The sequence below is a fragment of the Brassica napus genome, chromosome C2, assembly GCF_020379485.1.
Source record: "Brassica napus cultivar Da-Ae chromosome C2, Da-Ae, whole genome shotgun sequence".
Taxonomy (NCBI): Eukaryota; Viridiplantae; Streptophyta; class Magnoliopsida; order Brassicales; family Brassicaceae; genus Brassica; species Brassica napus.
The window spans coordinates 11,687,837-11,715,643 of record NC_063445.1 but is presented as its reverse complement, the minus strand read 5'-3'; the positions used below and the strand labels follow the sequence as shown (position 1 = coordinate 11,715,643).

At 36.6% G+C, this 27,807-nt stretch overlaps 3 protein-coding genes and 2 long non-coding RNA genes across 9 annotated transcripts; 3 read left to right on the top strand and 2 right to left on the bottom strand.

Annotated features, from left to right (window-relative positions):
* Positions 1-3,491: 3,491 nt before the first annotated feature.
* On the bottom strand, positions 3,492-3,854 carry LOC106355503. The gene has a single exon (XM_048748744.1). The coding sequence runs from the start codon at positions 3,852-3,854 to the stop codon at positions 3,492-3,494; it is 363 nt and encodes a 120-aa protein (XP_048604701.1).
* Positions 3,855-4,794: 940 nt separating this feature from the next.
* Positions 4,795-8,545, bottom strand: LOC125581253. Of its 5 annotated transcripts, XR_007318942.1 has the most exons (8): positions 8,160-8,545; positions 7,869-8,023; positions 7,243-7,440; positions 6,968-7,156; positions 6,804-6,868; positions 6,355-6,485; positions 5,410-5,992; positions 4,795-5,224 (listed from the first exon to the last, which is right to left on the bottom strand). XR_007318942.1 is itself a non-coding variant. In XM_048746342.1 (6 exons), the coding sequence occupies exons 2-6, from the start codon at positions 7,953-7,955 to the stop codon at positions 6,410-6,412; spliced, it is 615 nt and encodes a 204-aa protein (XP_048602299.1). In that variant the 5' UTR covers positions 7,956-8,023; positions 8,160-8,543; the 3' UTR covers positions 5,311-6,409. The 5 variants fall into 5 exon arrangements, 1 of the variants encoding a protein (XP_048602299.1); XR_007318941.1 differs by having other exon boundaries at positions 5,410-6,485; positions 8,160-8,543; XR_007318943.1 differs by having other exon boundaries at positions 5,465-6,485; positions 8,160-8,543.
* A 9,025-nt stretch (positions 8,546-17,570) lies between these two features.
* On the top strand, positions 17,571-18,635 carry LOC106422349. The gene is made up of 2 exons (XR_007318945.1): positions 17,571-18,252; positions 18,343-18,635. It is a non-coding gene; the product is annotated as an uncharacterized LOC106422349 (long non-coding RNA).
* Positions 18,636-22,183: 3,548 nt separating this feature from the next.
* On the top strand, positions 22,184-22,909 carry LOC125581254. Its single transcript, XR_007318946.1, has 3 exons — positions 22,184-22,310; positions 22,461-22,552; positions 22,644-22,909. It is a non-coding gene; the product is annotated as an uncharacterized LOC125581254 (long non-coding RNA).
* A 1,942-nt stretch (positions 22,910-24,851) lies between these two features.
* Positions 24,852-26,976, top strand: LOC106402554 (acyl-CoA-binding domain-containing protein 1). The gene is made up of 6 exons (XM_013843321.3): positions 24,852-25,465; positions 25,843-25,945; positions 26,054-26,157; positions 26,315-26,406; positions 26,499-26,596; positions 26,663-26,976. The coding sequence occupies exons 1-6, from the start codon at positions 25,020-25,022 to the stop codon at positions 26,837-26,839; spliced, it is 1,020 nt and encodes a 339-aa protein (XP_013698775.2). The 5' UTR covers positions 24,852-25,019; the 3' UTR covers positions 26,840-26,976.
* Positions 26,977-27,807: the final 831 nt, after the last annotated feature.

The window sequence follows — 27,807 nt, the reverse complement described above, 5'->3', positions numbered from 1 at the left end:
TATATCCCAATGGGTATGAAATATTACGTTCGTCACTCCTAATTTGTGTACCGTGTCCGTGTCCGTCCCAAAACTTAAATATTGCATGTGTTAGTTACTCAAATATAGTATTAGGTTAGGTAAATGTCATTTGGTTATTTTATTAGGTACATATTGAATACCTTAATTAAATAGGATTGGTGAAGACTGAAGAACTCAGGATACAAACTTTTTTTATATAGGCAAAAACTTGTGTGTAGATTTTGAAAATTATAGTATATTCATATGGTATGTTATTTATCTATGTACATAAATCAAAATTATATCATTTATTAACGATTGTCTACCTTGCTTTCAAAATTGTGTGCATGGTCCATCCTTCAAAAAGAATAAAAAATTGTGTGCATGACTGCATGGCAAACATACAGCATATGTTTTGACAATGATCACCAATCGTTATTATCAATATATATATATATATATATATATATATATATATATATATATATATAAATAAATAAAATAATATGATTTGACAAAATGTGACAAGAGAAGAAAACCCGTAAAACACCACATTGTTCAGATTAGGGTGAATAAAAAGTTTCCAGATTATATCTCCTAAAGTTTTGGAATAGACAATCAAGGAAAGTTAGTAATCATTTTTTTTGTTCTTGCTGCAATCCACAAACAAATTTTTTTGCTTCCCGAAAATAGTGATTTTCTATCTCTCCAAAAATGTCGTTATCGTCACATATACATACTTATATTTTTCTTTTTTTGCTAACTATATATTTAAGATGAAATAAAATGAAAGAAAAGAAAAAAAGAGAGAGAAAAAGAGAGTGGAGTAAACTGTATTATTCTAACAAAACTCAAGAGTAAAAATGTGTGTTTTATTTTGTTAGACTACTAATTGTATCAGTATTTCATTTCATTGATATTTTTTTGTGAAAAAAAACTTAAATACAGTACAAAAGTAATAAAATGGATAAGTTCAAAAAAAAAGTAATAAAACTGGATGGAACAGGGGCACGTGAGCCACGCGCCTTTGTCTGCTCTGTAAGTAAGAAATTGTAAAATGCCTGAAAGGAACATAATCCAAGCTGAATCTGGCAATGATGAGATTTACCTTTTCTATTCCCTCACGATTTGGTTCTTTTTGTCTTATGTACAAACTATCAAAATTCCACGTGGTAATCATTTTTATTTTTATTATGAATATCCATGCATATTGAGGAGAGAGGCGGCATGATAGAGCAGGATGATCCTTTTGGTGTTAGTGATAGCGAAGGTGGATGGTTCAGTAGTTGATGATAATCTGACAATATTCATGCTGGGGCAACAATTTTCGAGAGATAATAATAGAAAAGAGAGAGTTTTAGACTCTCTTTCTCTAGAAAGGTCGCTTTCCTCAGATTTTTTGTTGCTCCACTCCCCTCTCTAAGAAATAATGATAACTTTTTCTCACTGAAAGATTTTATTAAAAACTTTTGTTTTTTAACTAAGACAAAAAGTATATAATTTCTTGTTTTAGCGTGATATTCAACATTTCACATATGGTGACATTCTTGTTTAAAGCAAATCTTTTTCGATATACAAGATAAAAAAAATATCATTTGTAGCAATATCAATATCTTGACAAAGGAGTAATTTGATTGTACAGTACTTTGCCAAAACGCCTCTCTCTCGCTCACAATGCATTAGTCATGATTGCACAGCATTTTTTAACAGCTACTCCCTCTCGATTTTTTCTTTTCTTTTTCTGAGTTACAAACTAACAAACTAGGGTTCTCTTCTCCTATTTTGTCATGATTGCACAGTATTTATTATAGTATTTATAAATACTAGAAAATGCATAGTCTCCTCACAAAAATACTAAAAATGCATTTTGTCATTTAAGAGTAGTCAAGAATAAATATTTATTATAGAGTTTTAGAAGATAATTAAGCTTTAATATGCTTCATGAAGATAAGTTTTAGAAGCAAACAAGTAGTCATAAGATCCTCGCACAAATATGAAGTTTAAACATAAGTATTCAAACATTAAACCAAATATTAAAATAAACCATGCAAATAAACACACTTAAATTAAGAAAGAGAGATAATAAGTTAAAAAGGGAAATGATGAAACCACCAGACACAGTCTCTGATGAGACGCGGCATATTGTACGTACATATCTTTACGATTCGATCACTTATTAATAATTATTTAATAAAAAAAGACCTTTGTCTGTTCTTCACATCGTAGGAGTGTCTGTCGCCGCCGGAATCACCGCCTGAGTCACCGTCGAAGTTGCTGCGGGAGCCTCTTCCTCCTTCATCGCCACCGCCGGAATCACCGCCGGAGTCTCTTCCTCCGCCTCCTTCAAATGTGTCAATTTAAATGAAAGATGTTTTAGAAACAGAAAATGCATAATATTCTTTAAAGAATATGCGATTAAACTATTATATTTCATGATTTATAATGTCATATTTGAATATATTTATTTTAATGATGATTTATGAGTTATTTCCATATTCTAAAAAAATTTCCAAAAATATAAATTGACATTAAATGTAATATATGAGTTAGTACCATATTTTAAAAAGTTTACCAAAAATATAAATTAACATTAAATGCAATTTTCCATGTCATATTAAGCTATAAGACATGTCATCAATTTCAGTAGTCATGTCATATTTGTTTTGTGAAATTAATTGTAGAAAAGACATGTGACAAAATCACTTCGCAAATATAGTCTAGGGGATATCATCCCACAGTCCCAACAATTGCTTATCACTCAATATACTGGAAATATTCATATATAACTATATCATAAATAAAAACGTTTATTAAAAAATAATAATAACTTGTATTTATATTATTTGGTATTTTTAGAAATATTTGGCCATGTTTATTGTTTTGCTAAATAGACTATGTTTTTTTGAATAAAAGGCTTTCGAACTAAAAACATAAACTATTACGAGATAAGGATAAAGTTTGCATGAAACAAGCTTCATGAATCATTGAATCTCAACCTATGAAACGGCAAAGGTAAAGACTAGAATAACCAATAAAGCAATGAAAGACAATATCAAGTGATAAGAACCACAGCCACGGCGACCACGTTTTCCTCTCTCTCGAATAGTCTTCCATTCCATATCTTGGTATTTAATAGGAAGTTTTGTCTCTCTCCCACCTCTCGTCAAGCTAAGCGAGCTAGATGGCTCTGTCACAACTTCATCTACATCACTTAACACTTCGAACCGAGAAGGATTCTCAAATGCGCAAGGGTTAGATGATGTGGTTAAGGGATCAACAACTAAAGTTTCACAAACCTTAGTGTTGGTAATGATTGATGGAGGAGACTCCATAATAGGTGTTGTAATGGGAGTAGATTGTGAATCTACTAATATGGGTAAAGTGGTGACAGAGTTTGGCGAAGCAGTGGAGTTCTCCTGCTCTAAAGTAGGTTGCAAAGCCGGAGTGATTCCAAGTTCATATACGAGACCTTCAATCTCTGTAATATGCTTCTAAGGCTCAGGGGCACTACAATCTGGAGTTGGAAGAGAGAGCTTTGCATTGGGATGTATTTCTTTTTGATGGATTGCTGCTGAAGATGAGTCAACATTATCCTTTTGCTGAAGGATATCAATATCCACTACAGGGACCTCAGAACATGTGTCTATAGAAGGGGCAGCGACCTGAGCAGTTGTAGAAGGTAGGAAACATCTCTTCACTTTGTGCCCTAGATTACCACACCTCTCACACATAGATGGAATCCATGTATACTCAACATTAACAAGAAAGATGTTACCTTGTTTATCATCCAGGGCAATAAGCTTTGGAAAGTCTCTATCCAGCTCTATCTCAACTAAAACCTTTGCTTCACCCATACTAGTAGGATCAAGTCGGGGTTTATGCGTAAGAATAAGTTCTCCAAGTCCTGAAGCAACATAACTTATTCCTAATCTTGAGTAGCAACAATCAAGAACATTCTTCAAGTTGGCCAAACCGGAAACGTAGAGATTTCAGGGATATTCCTAAATAGACTATGTTATATGAGTTTTTTCTCCATTCGAGTGAATACAATTCTAGTTAACAAAATTTCTCGTTTATGATTTTAAATATTAAATATGAAAATAAATATGTCATTTATTAATGGACAATTCTATCAAATAGTTTTTTAAAGTTTTTGTCACAAAAATAGACCTTAAAAAAAATGACCAAAATAGCTATTTTTTATTTTAAAAATTTTAATTTTAATTTTTTTAAAAAAAATTTGAAACCCTATCCCCAAAACCCCACCCCTTAACTTTAAACCCTAAGTCTAGATTAGTCAACCCTAGGATAAAAATACATTTTTACTTTTTAATAAAACTTATTTTGGTCATTTTCTTCATTGATGGATATTTTGTGAAAAGACTATGCTAGAGAATTTCTATTTATTAATCTTCATAAAATATTATTAATATATATATATATATATATAAAAAAATCCAATTGATTTAAATCTATTATAAAAATAATTTTTATTGTAACTAATAAAATTTATGAACGTAAATTAAAGTACTAATGTTATTTAATCTCTTTAGATTGGCCATATAAGTGACATTCGACAGCAAACATATATGGTTTTATTTTTAGCATTGCACCATTTCAGGTTCAGCAATATTGGATAGTATAACTTGCACATCAATATTTATAAATACTAGAAAATGCATAGTCTCCTCACAAAAATACTAAAAATGCATTTTGTCATTTAAGAGTAGTCAAGAATAAATATTTATTATAGAGTTTTAGAAGATAAGCTTTAATATGCTTCATGAAGATAAGTTTTAGAAGCAACCAAGTAGTCATAAGATCCTCACACAAATATGAAGTTTAAACATAAGTATTCAAACATTAAACCAAATATTAAAATAAACCATGCAAATAAACACACTTAAATTAAGAAAGAGAGATAATAAGTTAAAAAGGGAAATGATGAAACCACCGGACACAGTCTCTGATGAGACGCGGCATATTGTACGTACATATCTTTACTTTACTACTCGTTCACTTATTAATGATTATTTAATAAAAAAGACCGTACGTTGTGTGTTCTTCACATCGTAGGAGTGTCTGTCGCCGCCGGAATCACCGCCTAAGTCACCGTCGAAGTCGAAGTCGCTGCCGGAGCCTCTTCCTCCTTCGTCGCCACCGCCGGAGCCTCTTCTTCCACCTCCTTCTTTTTCGTCGCCACCGGAGCCTCTTCCTCAGCCTCCTAATTCAAATGTGTCCATTTAAATGAAAGATATCACATCCGAAAGAAAGAACGAGGAATAATTTAAATGAAATAGAAGCAGAAAATGCATAATATTCCTTAGATAATATGAGATTAAAATATTATATTTCATGAATCCTCCTCATTATATATGAAATTTAAAAGAAAAGAGATAAACGTCAAACCTCCTTCTTCACCACCGGAACCTTCTCTTCCATCGTCGCCACCGGAGCGTCAAACCTCCTTCTTCACCACCGAAACCTTCTCTTCCATCGTCGCCACCGGAGCGTTCTCTTCGGCGGGAGACTCCTCCAAGGGATCAGCCACTGGCGGAGCCTTCTCCTCCTCCGTCGCCACCGGAATCACTTGCGGAGTGTTCTCTTTGGCGGGAGACTTCATCACCACGGTATCAGCCACTGACGGAGCCTTCTCCTTCGTCACCACCGGAATCACTTGTGGAGCCTTCTCCTCCTTCACCGGCTCAGCTTCCTCGTTGGGTTTGGGTTTTTGACCCCAGTTCGCCGGTTTGGTCCTCTTTTTCTTCCTGTCCGGCACCACAAAGGGGCCGTGCTTATTCTCTTGCTGTCTCCTGTTGAAGTCTTTGTTCCATTCTCTGGCAAGGGTTTTGTTGTTCACTTTCTCAGCCTGCTCACGATTTGCTTTCTCCCTCTTTGCCGCTTTTTGTGCTCTTTATGACCAGTTTTGGGCGAAAGCAAAGGTTGTACCAACGACTCCCACACTAACACCAACTCCAACAATCACCCTTGGCTTGGAAAGGACATTTTAAGAAACGAAATCATTTTTTTTCTCTCTCTGGTTTTTTTTTCTTGCTCGGACGTTAAGAAAGGTGCTTGCTTGGAGAAGATAAAAGGGAAGTTGTTTGTGATATATATATATATATGTCTAACGATCTTGGACCTAAGAGCATGATTAATTCTACAACCCCATTAGGGTCTCTTAATGATTTTTTTAATAATAAATGTTAGTTAAGAACTTAGTTAAGAGACACCAACATTTTTGTGCTCCAATGCTAGTCTCTTAGTTAAGGGTTCTTAAAAAAAAATCCAAACAAATACAAAGATTCAGAAATGATTGATGGTTTATAATGGATAGTGTCTAATAAAGTATACCTGCATGAGAGGGAGAGAGATGGTTTCAGCAGAAGCTGCGAGAGAGTTGAAGAAATCAGGGAAAGAAGTTGCCAAGAGGATGGTGATGGCTGTAACAGCAGGAAGCATCTCTCCTTGGATCTTGAATAGCTCTGTCATCGAAATGGTAGCTTTACATATGAGGAAAGAAACTGATAATATATACACAAAGAGCAATCAGAATCCAAGAACGAGATTGAGCTCTTGAGAAAATATAGATTTTAGCACTTGTAATAGTACAGTTATACAATTATAAAATTATTAATCAAATGAAGAAATTCATCATCATTCATTGACTATACTAGAGTGGCAGTGAACAAAGTCAAAACTAATCAATCTCTTATTACTGATAGTGTAATAACTGACAAGCCTTCTCATGGACGTGTATCACTGTAATAATATCTTCATTACCTCTTTAATATCTTTATTACCTCTTTATAACAGACATGTGTTTGTTAGAGTCCATGCAATCTACAGTCCCATCATTAGGCAGACCCTGATCATATGAATCAAACGAGAAGGTTGATTTGTAAGAGAGAAATAGCACATAATTAGAGGAAACAAGAAAACTGAAACAGCAGCAGTTGAGGCTCACCACCACCAGCCGACTCTCAAGTCCTACAGTATCAGCTAAAACTTTGAACAAAATTGCCGGAGCTCGACAGCACCCACGCTTAATTTGGACAAGCAACTGAGCACCATGGTTTTCAAACAAGAAGGCATTTTCCTCCAGAGCAAGCTTTGAAGGGCTCTCCAGTGTAGGACGCTTGTAAAAGTCAGACACCTGTTTAAGGAGGATGAATAAACGCCTGAGAACATGCAAAGCAAACCTTTAACAAAGAGAGAAAAGTCATTTAAGAGGATTCCTACCGTTCCAGCTATTTTCTTGATCACCGAAGCAGGATTTGAGCCACTGACAAGTGTGGTGATCAACTGTTTTAGCATGGCGAGCTTCTTATCCTTCTGAAAATCAACAAGAATGACTTCAATTCTGACACCTTCCTCTCCCAAAACATGAAGCTCATTCGGAGTAGGTAGTCTATTATATAGTTCCTTTACTCTCTTGTCCTGCAGCCAAAAACAAAATCACATTAGAAGCAGCATCTTCCTAAATAAGAAAAATAAAAATTGCTCATCGGAACAACTGAGTAGAAACCATTAGGAATGGGTTCACAAAGCATTCCAGTATCCCAAAGAAGCTGTGATGCTCTTTGACCTGGAGAGACATCCTGATCAACACTCCTAGGAGACTCCCTACTCAAACCTTCACCTTGAGATTCAACAGAAAGTAACTTAACCCTTTCCGCAAGTTCTGAAGATAATGATTCATCTCGTCTCTCTTCCATCGTTCAGATATGTCGTATCACTATTTTAACCATCTATTTATTACCTCTTTAAGATTTACCCATTCTCCTGATTTTTTTTTTTTTATCTCTTAGATGGGTAAGTTACATAAGCATGGAGTTGGTAATGAACAAGAGAAGTAGAATAAGTACCCAAGTGATAGCATCAGACTGGGCTTTAAATGCACGGAGTATTGAGCTATAGGCTTCTTGCTCAATGAGATGAATTTGTGTCTCCATGTCATTGTGCACTCTTGATAAAGGAGCAGAGTTGAGAACTGAAGGCCTTTGTCCCCAAAATGTATGATCTAGTAAAAAAAAAGGTGGTATCAAAAAGGTTCCATGAGATCGCATATGACAAGTAAAAGGGAGAATACACCATAGAATCCGCAAAGACAAAAAGAAACATAATCTGGAATCACAAAATTGGCCGATCAATCATACCTCAAATTCGCCAAACGCTTGTTGTCTATCCATGACGCAGACTCCAATCGTTATCTTCCTATCAACAACACCTGCTCCTTTCACGCAGACTCCAAACGTTTCTCTCTCTCTCTCTCTTCAGTTCCACAAACCACGATTAACAAATCGTTCGGTTATATCGAAGGAAAGGTACAAACAGAGAAAGAATCGCTGCTTCGGTGTCGTACAATCCCTAGTGAATAAGAAAGGATCGATCAATCAAAGATGAGATCATCGGGAGAGACAGAGAGGAAGAGAAGAGAAAGAAACGAAAGACATGGACTTTTTTTTTACACCTGTCCTCTAACACACGGTTCTTGATTCTCTTAATCAAGAGACGTCCCTTGTGTTAATTGCAATTTTTTTTTTAAAATCACAATAGTGCTAAGATACCTATCTAAGAGACAGGGTTAATCCTGCTCTAATGAAAGCTTAAGGAAGCCCAACAGAAAATCAAAAGGCCCAATTTATATTTCTCAAAGTTACTAGTTGGATGAGATGAGAGGCTTTGTGACATCTAATTGTGTGACAGCTAGTGGGAAAAGATGTGCAGATGAGATGAGAGGCTTTGTGTAATATACTAATTTTCGTTTGTAACTTATTGCCCATTATGAGCATTAGTAACTGTTTTGTTTGTTACTATATTGAACCAGAGAGCGATCATCATCTGTGTAGTAACCAGAGAGCGATCATCATATGCAAACATATAATAGTAACTATCAACGCATGGCATAAAGTAACTGTTTTGTTTGTTACTATATTGAACCAGAGAGCGATCATCATCCCGTAACCCAAATAACACTTTTTAAATCAGCTAGAGACTAGTTTTCATTATAATACTAAACCATGAATTAATTAACTATTATCATCTTATTTTCTTGACATACATAGGGCTTATTTTCTGTTATATCGGATATTAGTTAAAGATTGGTGTGGTGATATCTAGAGATTTTGATGAGTTTCAGATTCATAATTTACATTATTATGATCATCCTAGACTGCATTTAGGTGTATATATTGCATACATTTGTCCATTTGCATTTAACAGGGTTTGGAAAGCACAATTGTGAGTTTTGGGCCAATTCGCAAGGTCATTTCTGCAATTTAAGAAGTCCGGGGTCAGAAACGAAGTCATCAAAAGCTCGGGGATCATTCTGCAAATACGAGGGGGTATGAATGTTCCATTGAAAGTTTATGGGTCAATTCGGGAGGTCCTTTGTGCACAATCCAAAGGTTTGGAGCAAATTCATGAATTATCAGAACCCCGGGGACCTGTTTTGCAATTTCTGAAGAAATCACCATTGGAGAGAACGAGCTTTCTCTTGGTCGATCCGGAGCCGACGGCGAGGCTGAGAGCACGACGAAGAGCATGGCCATGACGTGGAAATAGAGAGGTCGTGAGCCAGTGACGACGAAGCCTGAAGTTGAGACCTCCACGAGCGCCAACGGCTATGGCCGGTTCCGGCGACGTTGCGGCGAAGGAGAAGCACTCCAGGGCTTCATGACAAGCTGTCACGGCTCGATCTGAGACCAAGACGGTGATTCTGAGCACAGCCACAGAATGATGATGATGACGGCGTGAATCGTGGAGGCGCGTCGCGACGACGATTGAAGTCTCGGCCACGACGGAGGAGATGAAGCTCGACGACGCGGGTTGAAGGCTCGCGGGATCGTGAACCCATGCGCACGAGGAGGAAAATGCGTCGACGTCTCGACTCGGGTTGAAGGCACGCGGGACAGCCTTGCCGCGCGCACGAAGAGAAGCTATCGACGGCTTGAAGCGGGTTGGGGCACGCGGGTTCGCCTACCCGCGCGCATGACAAAAGAGTTTCAACGACGGTCCAACGCGGGAGAGTGACTCGGGTTGGAGTTGGCGATTTCAACCCCGGTCGAATCTTTGCCTTAGTCGAATTTTAATGTTTTTAAAGGGCTTTTTAGACTTTTTAATGGAAACCATTAGGTTTACCAATGACATATAAATACTCTTGTAATCCCAAAGTGGGAGAAATATCTTATTTTCTATCTAATCAAAAGCCACTTTTGGGAAAAAGATCTAATCTTGATCTTTCTTTTTCATCTTTGCTTGATTATCTTGCTCTCTAATCATGTTTAACCTTGAATCATCCATGGTTTTGGAGTTATTTATGTCTATTAGTGAGTAGACTAATCTTGGATTCATGGACTAGGGTGATTAAGGGTGATTAGATTTACTTGTTTCCTTGCTTGTTGTGGGTTCTCAATACTATTTTAGTCTTGATCATACTAAAATGGATCTCTAGGCATTTCTTGCCCACAAGGTGTATGGTGAAATGCTTGAACCAACTCTTCAATGCTTTTAGCTTGCTTTACCTAAGAGATTAGTTGCTAAATGAGTTAAGATTGCTTTTGGACTTGTTCTCCATGTTTGCTTTAGTAACATTCAACCTAAGAGATTAGATGCTTGAGTTGCTTTACCAAAAGAACATTCATCTAGAGAGAGAGCTTGTTTAGCTTAGTGTCTAGGCATAAGGAAAGTGTTTGATTGATACCTTGCCACCCTTAGATTGGATCTACATCACCCGAGATCAAATGCCTAGCCCCATGAGTCATCTTGCTTCAAATTGAAAAAGAAAGATCATTACTTTATTGCATTAGCTTATTAGTTATTAGTTCATACCATCTTTAAAACCGGATCGCACTTAGCTTAAGCATAAACTTGCATTCCCTTTGCTTTAAAATCACCTAGGATTGGTTCGACAATCTTTTATACTATATTGATTTGATCTTGGACCCTTGAAAAGTCCTGCATCATATGGCTTTGTTAAAAACACAGCGGAGTTTCATCAAAGTGAATATGTAGTTCCATGAGATGACCACTAAATTGTAATGCTTAAAATGCGTTAGTTTTCTTATGTTCACTCAGAGTAGGATTTCTAACAAATTAATTAAACAGAAATATCCTAAGATAGGATAGTATAAAACTCTTTTTTTATCATAAATATAGCAGACAGGTAAGGATGAAAATGACTAAAAAGTTTCATTAAAGAGGTAAAAAACACATATATTTCTAAACTTAGAATAATATATATATTTGAGGTTGGGATTTGGGGGTGGGTTTAGGATTTTTGCAAATAATAATAATTAAAATTTAAAATTTAAACTAATAATTCTAAAAATAGTTTCAAGAAGAATTTCTGGATTTCAAAATACAACTTCAAAAAAAAATTTAAAAAAACTTTCCATTCGAATTTTTCAAACATAAAAAAAACATTTTTATTTTTATTTAAATATTTATTTATATTTATATATCTATAGAGTAAAAGTATAAAGATCTTTTTATCTCTTTAATGAAATTTTTTGATCATTTTTTTGTGTATTCATTTAGCCAAAAAAAAAACCAATTTTAGAATTTTTTGGAAGAGTTGACCTTAATTAAACGCTTTACCAAAGTACAGACACCAATCTGCTTAACTTAGTCCGTTAGGATTTCTGAATAATAATGTGTACAGTACTATAGTAGCGATTAGCGATGTAATCCCAAATTGTAATGCAGTACTTAGTATTTTACATACTATATTTCAACCTCGAACAAATATAAGAAACCTTAAACAGCTGAGCTAAAAGTTAAGTTCATTTTATTTCGACGCAGTAACATATATGTGTACAAACATTAAAACCCGAGAAAGATCATACCAGCTGTATCTGTGTACTGCCGATCTCACAAAACAAAACATATAGATGAAAGAACATATTAGTAACAGGAGTATTTGCATTAAGAATTTTTAAGTTTATTTAGAAAATACAACCTATAGCCTCAGTTACAAAAAAACATATTAGTAACAGAAAAAACAAATTTATGCGCATCCATGGAATATTATATGGTGTAATGTCTTTAGGGTCAAAAAAGAGGTTCATGTCTGTTTCATAAGAGAACTGTATTACTCATTTAGATTCCATCTTATTTTGATTGGCTCGAACTATGAGGTAAAGGTCACATGCCATACTCTTTAATTTACCAAAGAGCCAAGTTACGGAGAAAAACATCTGAACTCACTCTCCTTTGAAACGTAAACGATAGACCGATTTTGATTGTTTGTTTGTATTTGTATTTGTATTCTTTTTTTTCAGTAATGATAACGTTCTTAAACAAACATCAAGTTCAACTGATACAGCGAGATCGAACCGATGATTATACATTTTAATACGTTTAAGTTCTATATTTTACAATACTAGTATTATTGGTAGAAACCTCTAGCGAGTTTCTGTACGTATATGTCCCAAACCCTTTTCTGACATCATATCTGACATCATACATTCTTATATGACATACTTTCAATTTGAAAGTGTACAAGACTCGATGATATTTCCATTGATCAGAGTACAATATTTATACAGGAGAATCATATCTATCGTATCTATCCTATACAAGAATATACTGATTCTATTCTGATTTGATATTATCATATCTTAACTAACACTCCCCCGCAGTCGGAGCGGAGGTTCCCGAATGCTCAGACTGGAGCGAAACTCGATGAACAATGGAGAAGGTAATCCCTTGGTGAAGATGTCCGCATATTTTTGTTGTGTTGGTACATGAAGGACACGAACATGGCCAAGAGAAACACGTTCGCGCACAAAATGAATGTCGATCTCGACGTGTTTGGTGCGCTGATGCTTGACTGGATTAGACGATAGGTAAATCGTAGAGACGTTGTCACAGTTAGTAGCCTTAGCCAGAGGAATACCAAGCTCGAAGAATAAATTCCGGAGCCAGGTGGTCTCGGCCACTGCATTTGCGACTCCACGGTATTCAGCCTCTGCACTGGATCGAGAGACAGTGTCCTGGCGTTTAGAAGACCAAGAGATGAGACTATCAACAAGGAACACACAATATCCAGACGTTGATCTGCGCGTAGACGGACAGCCAGCCCAGTCAGCATCGGAGTAGGCAACAAGATCAATGATGGAAGATTTATTGAGCTGGAGTCCATGCTTAAGTGTCCCTTTAAGATACCGGAGGATGCGCTTGAGAGCCAGGAAGTGTGCCTCTCTAGGATCGTTCAAAAACAAGCACACTTGTTGAACAGCAAACGCAATGTCCGGACGAGTGAAGGTCAGGTACTGCAACGCGCCAGCCAGACTACGGTAGAGAGTAGGGTCTGCTATAGGTTTGCCATCGTCAGGAGCCAGTTTGGCTTTGGTGTCTACCGGAGTGAGACATGGGTTGAAATTTGTCATTGCCGCTCGATGGAGAATGTCAGCGGCATAATTGTGTTGGCTGAGGAACATCCCCGACTCATTATATGTGACTGCAATACCAAGAAAATGGTGTAATCTACCAAGATCAGTGAGGTCGAATGCAGACGACAGAGCTGATGTGATTCGCTGAAGAAGGGGTGAGTTTGATGCCGTTAGTATTATGTCGTCGACGTAGAGCAGGAGATAGGCCATGTCAGACCGCGATTGATGACGAATAGAGACGAGTCAGAGCGAGTGGGAACAAAACCAATACTCTTGACAACCGTAGAAAACCGTGTGTACCATGTACGAGGCGCCTGCTTGAGGCCGTATAGGGAGCGTTTTAGTAAGCACACACGATCTTGTTTAGACTTGTCGACAAAGCCAGGGGGCTGGTGCATGTAGACTGTTTCCTTAAGATCGCCGTGGAGAAAGGCATTCTTCACATCGAACTGTCGTAAGGGCCAGTCTTTAGCGAGCGCAATATGGAGAACTGATCTGATTGTGGCTGGTTTGACAACCGGGCTGAACGTCTCCTCGCAATCAATGCCTGGTTGCTGCGATTTTCCATTTGCCACCAGACGCGATTTGTACCTCTTGTGTGTGCCGTCTGCATTAAACTTATGACAATACAACCACATAGACCGAATAATGTTAGTGTTCGGCGGGCGTGGTACCAGTGTCCACGTTCCGCGTTTAATAAGAGCATCATGTTCCTCATTCATAGATCCATTCCAGTTAGGGTCCCGCGCTGCCTGTACATGAGACAAAGGAATAGGAGAAATAGTGTTTGTATGAAGGCATAAGGGTACCCGAGGCTTAGTGATACCCGTTTTGCTCCTAGTCACCATCGGATGAATGTTCGATGATGCTGGTGGCGGAAGAGTATCATTCACCAGGGTGGGAATGGACGGAGGAGGTATAATGGCTGGTGGTGTAAGTGGAGGAGGGTGAGGTGAAGAAGGCGGAAAAACAGAGATAGAGGGAATACCTGAGAAAGGAAATATGTTCTCAACGAAGGTGACATGGCGAGATATAACAACCTTGCGTGTAGCAAGAACCAAGCACCTGTAGCCTCGATGATTTGCAGGGTATCCCAAAAAGACACAAGCCATAGACCGAGGAGCAAGCTTGTGTGGCGAAGTTGATGCCGTATTTGGGTAACACAAGCAACCAAAAACGCGTAAATGAGAGTAAGAGACAGGATTATGAAAGAGACAAGTAAATGGAATGGCATTTCGAATAGAGGAAGAAGGTAAGAGATTAAGTGTGTAGACTGCAGTGTGAAGTGCCTCTACCAAAAATGAGAGTGGCATGTTCGCTTTAATGAGAAGAGTGCGAACAAGATTATTGATGGTGCGAAGCATCCGCTCTGAGCGTCCGTTCTGTTGAGACATATGCGGACACGAGAAGCGAATGTTAACCCCGGTGGTCGCCAAGTGATCAAGGAATGCTCGACTTGTATACTCGCCACCGTTATCACACTGCAAAGCTCGAATAGATTTATGAAATTGTGTTTGAACATATGCTGAAAAGTGCAGAAATTTTGAAAATGTTTCACTTTTCCGCTTTAATGGATAAACCCAAATGTAGTGTGTGTAATGATCCAAGAACAAGAGATAATATTTAAAACCAGAATTACTAGACACAGGAGAAGTCCAAATGTCAGATTGAATTATCTCAAATGGTTCAGTAACAATAGTAGAAGCAGACACAAAGGGAAGACGAGTGTGTTTACCCAATTTGCACGCATGACACATAGTTGTCAAGTCGGCAATTTTATTAGAAAACCCCAAAGAAAACAAAGAACGATTTATGGAGCTACCGGGATGACCAAGGCGCCGGTGCCAAAGGGAACACCGGCGGTGAGAGCAAGTGGAAGAGGCGAGGTGGATGGTGTCACCGAGTAGAGAGGACCCGAACTATCACATCGGAGCAGATTCCTCCTGGTGCATAGATCCTTAACAGAGAAACCAAATGGGTCAAACTCAATAGAACATTTGTTTTCTGTGACAAATTGTCGGACAGAGATGAGGTTTTTGATAATAGACGGGCAAACAAGAACATTTTTAAGATGAAGAGGAGGAGAGGAAAAAGGGAGCACAGCGTTACCCATCCGTGTAACAGGAGCGAGGGACCCATCACCTACACAAATAGAAGGAGTCATGCTCATATTAAAAACAGAAGAGAGGGTACCTTGATCAGCCGTGATGTGGTTTGTTGCTCCACTATCCATGTACCAAGGCGTGGTCGCTGGATCCTGAAGGCTCATTGTGTTGAAGGCATGAGCAAGAGCCTGAGGGATGAACGTTGGAGTCGCCACTCCTTGAGCTACGTGAGACTCGGGAGTTCTGTTGTGGATATGGCCCGAGTATGCCAGCACTAGGACGCTGTTGCACCTGCGATGGAGGAAGCTGTGTGTGCGGGAACGGATAGGACATTGCAGGCGGAGCTCCAGGATAGTAGGGACATGGCCATTAAAGTTGACCATAGGTCGATGGAGGTAGTGAAAACTGTGATGATCCCGAGTTGGTGTTGTTATGGCGTCCCCGTCCCCGATTTGATCGGCCTCCACCGCGACTGTTGTTGTTGTTCCGGTGGCGATTGTAGTTTCCTCTGTTTGTGTGATTATTTGATTGACGATTCTGAGAGCCAGAACCAGAGGAGTTGCCATCAGCATACAACACCTGAGGAGATGAAGTCGTGTCTGTGTGAGAGACAGCAGGACGCGAATGTTTCGTGACCCTTTCTTCCTCAGCAAGGAGCATGGAACGAGTCGTGTGGAAGCTCGGAAATGGGCTGCAATGTCGAATGACATTATGAATGCCATCAAACTTGTCATTGAGTCCATTTAGGCAGTGCATGACAAGTTGACGATCCGTTACCGGAGAATTGACGTTTGCCAATAGGTCAGAAAGTGATTTGAGTTTGCGGAAGTACTCCTGGACAGACAGATCACCAATTGTGATGGTGCATAGCTCGTTCTCTAGTTGTAAGGCTCTGGTTTCTTTGTTATCACGGAACAGGTTCTCCAATACGTTCCATAGATCACGAGCCGTACTTTTGGGAATGAGGATGGTTTCGACAAGAGAGTCTGTGATGGTGCCATAGATCCACATTTTGACAAGCCCATCACGTTCCTTCCATGTCTTCTCGGTTTCAGGGGTAGGCGTAGATGAGCCGTCAAGATGATCTAAAACTCCGAACGTGAGACAGTGTGTCTCGAAGATCTCTCTCCACACATCGTAATTCATTTTGTCAAGATTGAGCACAATGGGAATGTAGGCTCTGATTTGACTTATGCCCCAAGGTTTATCGGCAGAATTAGTGAAAGGTGTGGGATTGGCCATCGCGATAAATCGCAGAGAAGAAAAGGAGAAGAAGAGATTGAAGAGAAGAAAAAAAAAACGAAAAGAGGGAGGAGGGGGGGGGGGCAAGATCTTTTAAGCTTCTGATACCATGAAAGTGTACAAGACTCTATGATATTTCCATTGATCAGAGTACAATATTTATACAGGAGAATCATATCCATCGTATCTATCCTATACAAGAATATACTGATTCTATTCTGATTTGATATTATCATATCTTAACTAACACAATTTACATATTAAAATTGATTATTTTCGGTGATTAAAACTAGTATTAATTTGATAACATCAGTTTTTAAGTTTGTAATTTATCATTATTAACTGATAAAATATGCATACTTTAAAAATAAAAAATTGAACAATTCTTCTTTAAACAGTTAGAAACATAAAAATATTATTTGATAAGTAATGTCAGTCACTGAACAAATCTGTTGTTACCTTTAATAGGAATTGTGATGGCATTCTCATGTGAAATTCAATCAAATGAGCCATAGTCTATCTTCCGTTACCAACAAAAAAGAGGAAGTTTGAATAAAAGTCATAGAAATAGCTAAAACATCGAAGAGGAATAGGACAAGTCACTTTGAGGATAAAAATAGAGTTGAGAAATATCGTAGTAATCAGTAGTGGGCCATTTCTATTGTCTAAGATACAGTCCAGCACACCCAAAGTCTTAAACAACAACACATTTCAGAAAAATTTACGCTGTGGGACACATTTCCACTTTCGATTTACATCTTGGGACACTTGTTGCTGGTCACACACATTCTCTATGTCTTTTGTCATTTATATCCTTAACTAAGTTTTGATTCACTTCTGACTCTTTTCTAACTAAAACAATCCGCTCAAATATACAGTCTAATAAAATAAAAAACTGAGCTTTCGTCAGTCCAAACAAATAAAAAAATACAAATCTCGTTTATCTTATTATCTCTCCTGTTTCGAGACAATTTTTCAAAATCACTTTCCCAATTTTATGAACCCTAATTTCGAAAATTGTGTGGGTTCCTCTCAAATCAACTCAATATTAGAGTTTTGTAGACTCGTTATATCATACGGCGAGAAACAAGCTCTGTTCTCATCACAAGACAATCAGCTGCGTCACTAGAGCTTTTCCGGATGATGGAGCCATAGAAGCATCTTCTTCTCCCTCTACTTCTAGTTCTTGGCAATGACAAGTAATGGTATCAAAAGCATCTGTCGTGTCTTAGAGAAGAGCCGACGAGGACCCTCAACGCCCTGTTCGTTTTCGACGATTGATCTTCCTCTCCCACTGCCGGTTTATCTCACCGCCTCCGTGAGAGATTATCTCGCTTTCTCTTCTTTCAATTGATGTCCTCTTCGATTGGTCTCTCCTACGCAATTGTAGTGATCTGGGAGTTCGTCGTTCCGTGTCGTTGGTTTCTCCTCCGGTGCGTGGTGGTCTCCGGTTCCTCTGCTCTCCTCTTGCTCAAGAACGGTGTCTAAGTTCAGGTCTTGGGTCTCCGGTACTTGCTCGAGCTCTGTCCCTAGATCTTTCGTGCTCCGTGACGAGATCGGAAAAGTCTCTGATGTGCTCCTCCTCGTGTGGGTTGTAGGGTCGGATGTACACTGTCCATGTTCCGGCTCACCGGATATAGTCTTGCTTGGGAGGCTCCTTACTTCTCTGTCCACCGTTGTTGTCTGAAGTCTGCGTTGATGCTATAAACACGGATGGCTTCCAAGAAAAGCTGATTCTTTTGAGAAGATTGAGAAGGTAAGAGAAGAATATGTTTCTGGTTTTGTTCTTTGGCATGATGTTTGGGTGATTAAAGTCCATTGCTTTGTGTGTACATTGAACCAGGAACCTATTTGTTGTTTGAAAAATAAAAATTTGTCTTTATTTTGATAATCATCCCTCACATTTATGTGCTTGCTAGTTACCATGCTTCATTTATAGTGTTCTTGAGCCTCATTCACACCCATCCACATGAGCCTCTGTCTATGACATGTCCACGCATATTGCTCACAGATCAAACATTCATCCACCTAAACTTTCCGCAAAAGCACATGAACCATCATATGAACATGTCTGTCTTTTTGTTCACACATTTATGTCCATGTCCACATCTTTAATGTCCATATTTCTATCATCCATGTCCACATAATTTGTGTTCAATATAAAAAGACATTTATAAATATATATATGTGTGTGTGGATATCAAAACAACAAGAAATTTTTTTTTAGACTTTTATACATTTATTATATATTTATTTACAAATTAGAAAATGAAATAATAATCACTTAAACATGATGGGGGTAAATATAATTTTAAACTAACTACAACCTAAACTACTTTTACGTATTTGAATTTTTATGTTCATGTTCGCATCTTTTTTGTTTACTTATTTGACTATTTATGTACATGTCCACATTTTTCCGTCTAGTTCTTATGTCCATGCAATTTTAACATAATTCTAAAATATATAAAATTAATCTTAAACTAAAGAGAAAAATATTAATCTTCAATAAGAATGATGAATTTACATATTTGGTCCTTATATTTATGTAAGTATTTGTTTTCACCCTTAATTTTTAAATGTGCAGATTTGTATTCTAATTAGTATCAAAATTTTTAAGTATACACCACAGACATGTTTTATGCAATTATGTTCTTCATGATTACTATGTCCATATAAACATATCCTAATCCATGTCCACACCTACTAGCTCACAAATAATCGATAATGGACATCATTTAACATGATCTCTTTCAGAAACTTTGATGTGGATACAACTTGTGTGTCATACAAATATGTCTAGATATTCTCTTTTACACATTTATATCCATGTCCACATATCTTACGTTCACACTTTTATCATCCATATCCATACATTCTTATAAGTTATATATAAAAAATATATATAGAAAATTAGATAAAACAATAAAAGTATATATCATTATATAACAAATATATATCACTTTGTTATACTAATTTTTTTGGTCATATACATCTTTAAATAAAAAATAGAAAACAAAACATAGAATTTTGTAAAAAAAAAATATTGTGTCCACATCCATAAAACATATGTCAAATAAATTATAATTTAGCAATTTAGTTAGACATTAAAATATAAAATATATATATATGGATATCAAAATAATAAGAAAAAAGAAACATGTTTTTATATGGTTATTATATATTTATTTAATCAGAAACTGAAATAGTGTATGAATCAATATGGTTTTGTGTCCATGTCCACAATTAATTTATAACTATATTATCCACACTATGGTATCCATGTCCATACTTTTTTTTGTATATATATTAGTATATATATATGAAAATAGATGTTAAAAGATAGAAAATTTTATACATAATTTAATGTGATAATTATTTTTGTTTTATATATTTTAGAATTTAAAATAAAAGTAAATGAAACATTAAGAGAAATAAGAAAAACAAGTTACAATTTATACTTACCCAAACAGAAGTGCATCTTCCGTTTCTTCTGAACAAGGGCATTTCTGTCCAAAACAGTTCTCAGACTCAAGAAAAGTGTCTCTCCAGCGGATTGTGTCTTAAAATGTTAAAAAAGGAACAAAACTTTGATGGTATATACATACTGATATTATTCGTTTTGAATCTGTCAATATAAGAATGTGCTCGTTTTTGCCACTATTGCTGCAACTTCTCTTGTCCCTGCAACCAAAAAGTATTGCTTGAGAGAATTTGATTAGCGATTAGACAATATAACGTCATGAGTAATTGAGAAAATTTTAGGTACTGTGTTAAAAAAATGTTTTAGAAAGTCAGCTTGTAATAATCACTTAGAAAGGCAATTAAACAGTGTTAAATGGTTTTTTCGTCAGCAATAAATGGTTTATATTTTTATGCTAGATAGTCAGCTTATAACAAACAATCAAAAATGCAATAAAACAGTGACAAATGGTTTATTATGTTTGTGATTTTGTACTACACCTTTGGATCGAAATCTAATCAAAATTTTGGGCAATATTACCAACGACTAGTTCGATTTCATGTTTTTCAATAAAATTTAAGATATGGTTCTATTTTTGTCTGGCCAAACAATATCAACTTAATTCCTAACAGAGTTTGAATAAAAAAATCGACGATTTATGTCTTATCTCAAGTCTCTCTTTTTAGCATCAGGCTACCACTGCTTGTTTTAGTGTCATATATCCAATGAAGTCTAGACCAACTTATATCGCTTAACCATGATAACATATGTGGTGGACATTGGACACAGTAGATAGTAAGACTTAACTCTAAACTCTAATCTTAACATTTTAACCCTCTTTCAAAAAAAAAAACATTTTAACCCCAAAAAGAAACTCTAAACTCTAAAGACATACACTATCGCTCAATAAAAACATTGCTTCTCCTTTTTCGTATGACAACAAATCCGTTGTTAATTTAGCGGTCCACTACATTTAAACACAACATTGCACTACCGACAGATTGATTTTATTTCCTAGGCAGGTTTTCCCTTATTTCCATTTTTTTCTTTTGTATAGTCATACATAGTCATACATCACCTATTATATTTGTTGCATGATCTGTGTGCCTGTAGACAGAAGAGCTATACCTAGCCAAGAGACTTGTTAAGTATTACAAACATTGATCAGGCGGTTAAAAAAGAAAATTGGTTGTAAGTTGTGACCAATTAGTCAAAGACTAGCAAGGAAGCTTGAGAGGCTATGAAGATGAAGACGATGATGATGAAGACCATGACGATTGGGAAGGTGTGGAAAGTACGGAGCTTGACGAGGCATTCAGTGCTGCAACGGCTTTTGTTGCGGCTGCTGCTTCGGATAGGCTTTCGCAGAAAGTGTCGAACGAGTTGCAGCTTCAGCTTTATGGATTGTATAATATTGCTACAGAAGGAGCTTGTACTGCTCCACAACCTTCAGCTCTCAAAATGACTGCTCGTGCTAAGTGGTTTGCCTATCTCTCTCTCTCTCTTTGATTCTTACTCTGTTTCTGTTTCTGTTTCTGTGTGTGAAGATGATTGCTTGATTATGTTTAGTTGAGATGGTTAAACGTATCTTCATGTTGGAATCATGTGTGTGTCACCAAGTTCAAATTTTTCATTGCGAAAGTATTTAAAGTTTTGGTTGTGTTCTTTGTCAGTACTTTACGGTTATTCTATAACTGTTTTATTGTTTGGGAATGCAATTTGATTAACTGAGACTTGTTATAATGTTTTTTTTTCTTGGTTTAGGCAAGCATGGCAGAAAATGGGTGCAATGCCAGCTGAGGAAGCCATGGAGAAGTACATCGACCTTGTGACTCACTTGTACCCAGCTTGGGTTGAAGGTGGCTCGGTAGTTTTCCTTTTACCGCTTCTGTTTACTTCTCGTCTCTTTGGACTGTTTTAAGGATGATTTGTTTCCTTTCTTAGATCTATCTCTAACTTTGTTCTTTGAATTGTTAGCATTGTTCTGGTGTTTAGAAAGGACGGAATCGTAGTGGTGGTGCTGCAGGATCCAACTCTAGAGCACCCATGGGACCGGTGTTTAGCTCATTGGTGTACGAAGAAGAATCCGAAATGAGCTGCAAGGTTCTAAGCAATTTATCTACACATTCTCATATCATACCAGTCACATGAATGGATCCATTTGTAGTTGAAGAGTCACTTAGTTAGCCATCAATGTCATTTAGTTTTAGAGGAATCTCTGTTCATTCTTGTGTTTTTTTTTTCGTGTTACAGGAAGATTGATGCGATTCACGCCTTTGCTAGAGAAGGAGAAGTGGAGAATCTATTGAAATGCATAGAAAGTGGCATACCAGTAAATGCAAGAGGTTACTTAGTCTCTCCTTATATACATCATTCTCACAAACGTTTTCGATTTGTTTTGAAGTTTAACGGTGTCTCCATCTTGTGAAATTTCAGATAGTGAAGGCCGGACACCGTTGCATTGGGTTATAGACCGTGGCCACTTGAATGTTGCTAAAGCTCTAGTTGATAAGAACGCCGATGTTCACGTAGAAAAGCAAACTTTGTTGACTTGTTACTCAAAGGAAAGTGTATGCATACCCTTCAGACCTATACACTTGTTCTGCTGGGCAATGCTCATTTCACAATCACCCGAATTTCAGATGCGAACAACAACTACTTTCTACTGTATATTGTCTTTTGTAACAAGTGTGTCATAATTATTTTGATGTATATATATTGTATGGAAACAAAAAAAACGACTTGTTCCTCTAAAGACAACTTATCAAAAGTCTTGTAGTATATTACTAACTCAAATGCAACATTCACGCATTGAACATGATCTAATGAATTATGAACGGTGTCTTGATTGAGATTACGATTTCTTGCTACAGGCTAAATGGAAAAACATGAATCTTTTATAGTTCCAAAGATTTCCGATGAAAACTCTGAACTAATGGACATATGATTTCAAAAGAACAAGATAACATAACATTAGTACACGATGATATGATTAATCTATCAAGATAAGAAGCAACATGAACAAAATGTGTTAGAGATTTGGTGTCGTTTCTTGCTTGCTTGGATGCTCTTTAAGCATACATTTGCTTAAGCATCCTTTTGTATGTGAACCAAGATGAGGTATTGCCCCAATCGATATATTCCTAACTAAATTCATATAAAAGTAAATAACATAATATGACAAACAATATTATAACAAACAGAAGATATGCTAATAAACAAAAAAAATTATGTTCTTTAGATGATTAAACAATGTTTAAGGTTATTTAAGAAAAAACTTAAAACTGACAACCATAATAATTTTGGATGTTATAAACATCAAGAGTTTTTTTGTTGATGACAAACAATGAGAGAAAGATGGAGATGTTAAGAGAAAAAGGAAAAAAAAAATTGAACAATACTTGTGCATAAGGTTTAGCTACATTTGCTAGCTAAACAAAGAGTGTAGATTTGACTAAACAATTCCACACAAGGATTCCTTCATGCTTGAGTTGTACATATATATCTATACTATTGGTTCACTTAATAAAATTTATTTAATAAAATGACTTTCTTGTATGTTCTCCACACCAACACCAACACCAACAAGGACATTCTTAGGTTTGGAAAGAAGATTTTTTACTAAAGAAATCATTTTTTCCTGAGAGATGGGAGCGAGAAATGACGACATTAAAAAGAAGAAGATGCAAGAAAGAAAGTGCTTGTTAAATTACTAAGATACCCTTAAACCTTAGTAAAATTCAATCTAACTCGTATTGAAAAGAATATATTTGTTAAAAGAGAAGAAGTTGTTTGTTAAAATTACTAATATACTCTTAACCAATACTAAAAATTTAGCTCAATCTAGCCCAATAACAAAGTAATATTGCAAAGATCAACTTTTCTATTTTCTTATCTCTTCTTGATAATTTAAATCTGAAAAATACTTGGTTAGAATTTATGGTTGATCTAGAAAAAAGTTATTAACTTATGACTGAGGAATGTTTAGATTAGACAAGTCATAAGTTAAATAAATTAAAACATAAATTAATATCTGGAAGTTAGATCCTCATGTGTGACACCAGAAATTGTTCTCAAGGAATGTTGATAAATTCAATATTTTTGCGGTCAAGGATATGAAAACTGGAACATGTTACCATGCGGATCACTTACTTGCTCAAAGTTTTAAGCTGGAGAAAGATCTCACCATCTCTGCTGAGAACGCAGATGAATTTTGGATGTTCTTACAGGTCTTGAAAGGTTAAAAGGCTAGGAACATAGAGAGTATATTGTATCTAAGACATTTTTCGTTTTACAATTATTATTTGAATCCGGATATGATATCTAGATTGATTCAATAGTATCCAAACGAACAACATTTTGAATATTAATTTGCATCTAGATTCAATGTATGAATACAAAAGCGAACATGATCTAAATCTAGCATAATATCTAAATAGACCTAATTTTTTTTTATTATCGATCAGATCCAAAAATTATTAATATTCAAAAAAAAAATATAGTTAAAATATTAGTTAATTATTATAGTAATTTAAATACTCCAAATTAAAATATTTGAATTCGATTATACTGATTATTTTCAAATATGTTTGGGTGGTTCTGATAGTTTACTGTATATGTTTAGACATGAAAAAAAAAATTGGATCTAAACCGGATTCGAACAAAACCACATTGAAAAAGTGTTGGTTTTGTTGGTCTATTTCAAGAAAAAAAAGATGGTTCCTTTTTGTCGCTGGGGATTCGTTCTTGTGACCCTTCACTGAAAAGTATAGGTCTTTCTTCTTCACTCTGAATCTCGCCGATTTGAGAGAAATGGGTGGTGATTGGTTTCAGCTCGCGCAGTCTCTAATCTTCGGTTTGATCTTCGCTTACCTTCTCGCCAAGCTGATCTCCATCCTCGTCGCGTTTAAAAACGACAACCTCTCCCTCACTCGCAGCCACGACGCCCAATCGGAGAACGACTACTACCGCAAGGTCGATTCTTCAACCGGCGAGACGGATTCTCTTGTGGCGGAGCAAGGAAGCTTGAGAGGTGATGAAGACGATGACGACGATTGGGAAGGTGTGGAAAGTACGGAGCTTGATGAGGCATTCAGCGCTGCGACGGCTTTTGTCGCTGCCGCTGCTTCGGACAGGCTTTCGCAGAAAGTGTCGAACGAGTTGCAGCTTCAGCTTTATGGCTTCTATAAGATTGCTACCGAAGGAGCGTGTACTGCTCCTCAGCCTTCAGCTCTCAAAATGACTGCTCGTGCTAAGTGGTTTGTGCCTCTCTCTCTCTTGATTCTTTACTCTGTTTCTGTGCCATGATTGATAATCTGATTCCGATGTTCTAACTGTGAATTTGTGATGATGATTGCTTGTAATTGTTTAGTTGAGGTATCTTCATGTTGGAGTCACCAAGTTAACAGCTTGCATTGAGTATCGAAAGTTGATTGCTTAATCATATGTTTAGTTGAGGTATCTTCACGTTGGAGTCATGTGTGTAGCACCAAGTTCACATCTTGCATTGTGAAAATATCGAATGTTGATTGCTTGTGTTGTCATCTCTGTCACTATTTTATGGTTATGCTGTAGACTTGATTGTTTAGTTGATTGACTTGACTGAGACTTGTCATGATGTTTTTTCTTGGTTTAGGCAAGCATGGCAGAAAATGGGTGCAATGCCAGCTGAGGAAGCGATGGAGAAGTACATCGACCTTGTTACTCACTTGTACCCAGCTTGGGTTGAAGGTGGCTCGGTAGTTTTCCTTTTACCGCTTCTGTTTTTTTCTCATCTCTTTAGACTGTTTTAAGGATGAGATCTCTAACTTTGTTCTTTGACTGTTTGCTTTGCTTCTGATGTTTAGAAAGGAAGAAATCGTAGTGGTGATGCTGCAGGATCCAACTCTAGAGCACCCATGGGACCGGTGTTTAGCTCATTGGTTTACGAAGAAGAATCCGAAAATGAGTTGTAAGGTTCTAAGCAATTTTATCTTACACATTCTGATATCATACCAGTCACAGTAATGGATCCATTTGTAGTTGAAGAGTCACTTAGTCAGCTATTAATGTCATATAGTTTTAGAGGAAGCTCTGTTCATTCTTGTGTTTCTTTGTCCATGTTACAGGAAGATTGATGCAGTTCACGCCTTTGCTAGAGAAGGAGAAGTGGAGAATCTATTGAAATGCATAGAAAGTGGCATACCCGTAAATGCAAGAGGTTACTTAAGTCTCTCTTTATATAAACCATTCTCACAAATGTTTTTGATTTGCTTTGAAGTTTCATGGTGTCTTCATCTTGTGAAATTTCAGATAGTGAAGGTCGGACACCGCTGCATTGGGCTATAGATCGTGGCCACTTGAATGTTGCTAAAGCTCTAGTTGATAAGAACGCCGATGTTAATGCTAAAGTAAATTCAAAACCCTTAACCAAGTCTTACGTTCTTTGGATGACTTTAACTTTTGTTTTTGTGTAGGACAATGAAGGCCAAACCGCTCTGCACTACGCTGTTGTGTGCGAAAGAGAGGCTCTTGCAGAGTTTCTAGTGAAGCAGAAAGCTGATACAAGCATTAAAGATGAAGATGGGAACTCGCCTCTTGATCTCTGTGAATCAGAGTGGTCTTGGATGCGAGAGAAGAAGGATTCTGATTGAGATTTTGTAGTCTCTGAACTGTGTGTTCAATGTCTTAAAACAGAGGTGTTTCGTATACCTTTCTTGTTACTTTGCTTCTGTAACGGTTTTAGGCTACCTCAAAGCATTTTGCATAAAACTAACGGTTTTGTTTGTTACTATATTGAACCAGAGAGAGAGATCATCATCCCAATAACCCCAATAAAGCTCAAAAAATGCATTTTAAACCAGCTGGAGACTAGTTTATGTTGTAGTATATACTAGGGTGAATTTGCCAGATGACCAAATTTGAAAAGGAAATTAATTGCAGAGCATTGATTTTGACATAATTACGTCCATAACAATTATGTCAATTTTAATCCGGTATTACCTTTTTTTTTTCAAGTTGCCAGTAATAGAGTGATAAAATTGATGACATCAACAATTTGACACTTCACAATTAATTATCACACGTAATACAATCAACACCACACTTTTGTTTAACAAATAAATATGCATCTGATTTTTCTACCATATCACTGAAATATAATAGGATTCAAAATCTACTCACATCTAGTAAATACTAAACTTTACTCCAAATCTCAACTCCTAAATATTAAACCTTAAACTTTAAACATCACTCTTTCATCTAAATATTAAACCCTAAACCCAAATTACTGAACCCTAAACCCAAATATAAACCTTAAACTCAATTATCAAAATCTGAAAATAGTATATAATATTAAACTAAATCCATACCTAATTTTTGAATAGTACATGACTCCAATCCAACACACAACTCCTAAACTCAGACCTAACTTTTGAATACTAAACCCAAAAATGCTATCACTAAACCCAAACCTAAATTCATACCTTCCAAATACTAAACCTTAAATCCTAATCACTTAACCCTAAACCCAAGTATAGACTCTAAACCCAAATAGAATGGAACAAAATACATAGTCTAGTACAAATTGGTGAGCAAAATAAAACACACTTTATTAATCGTT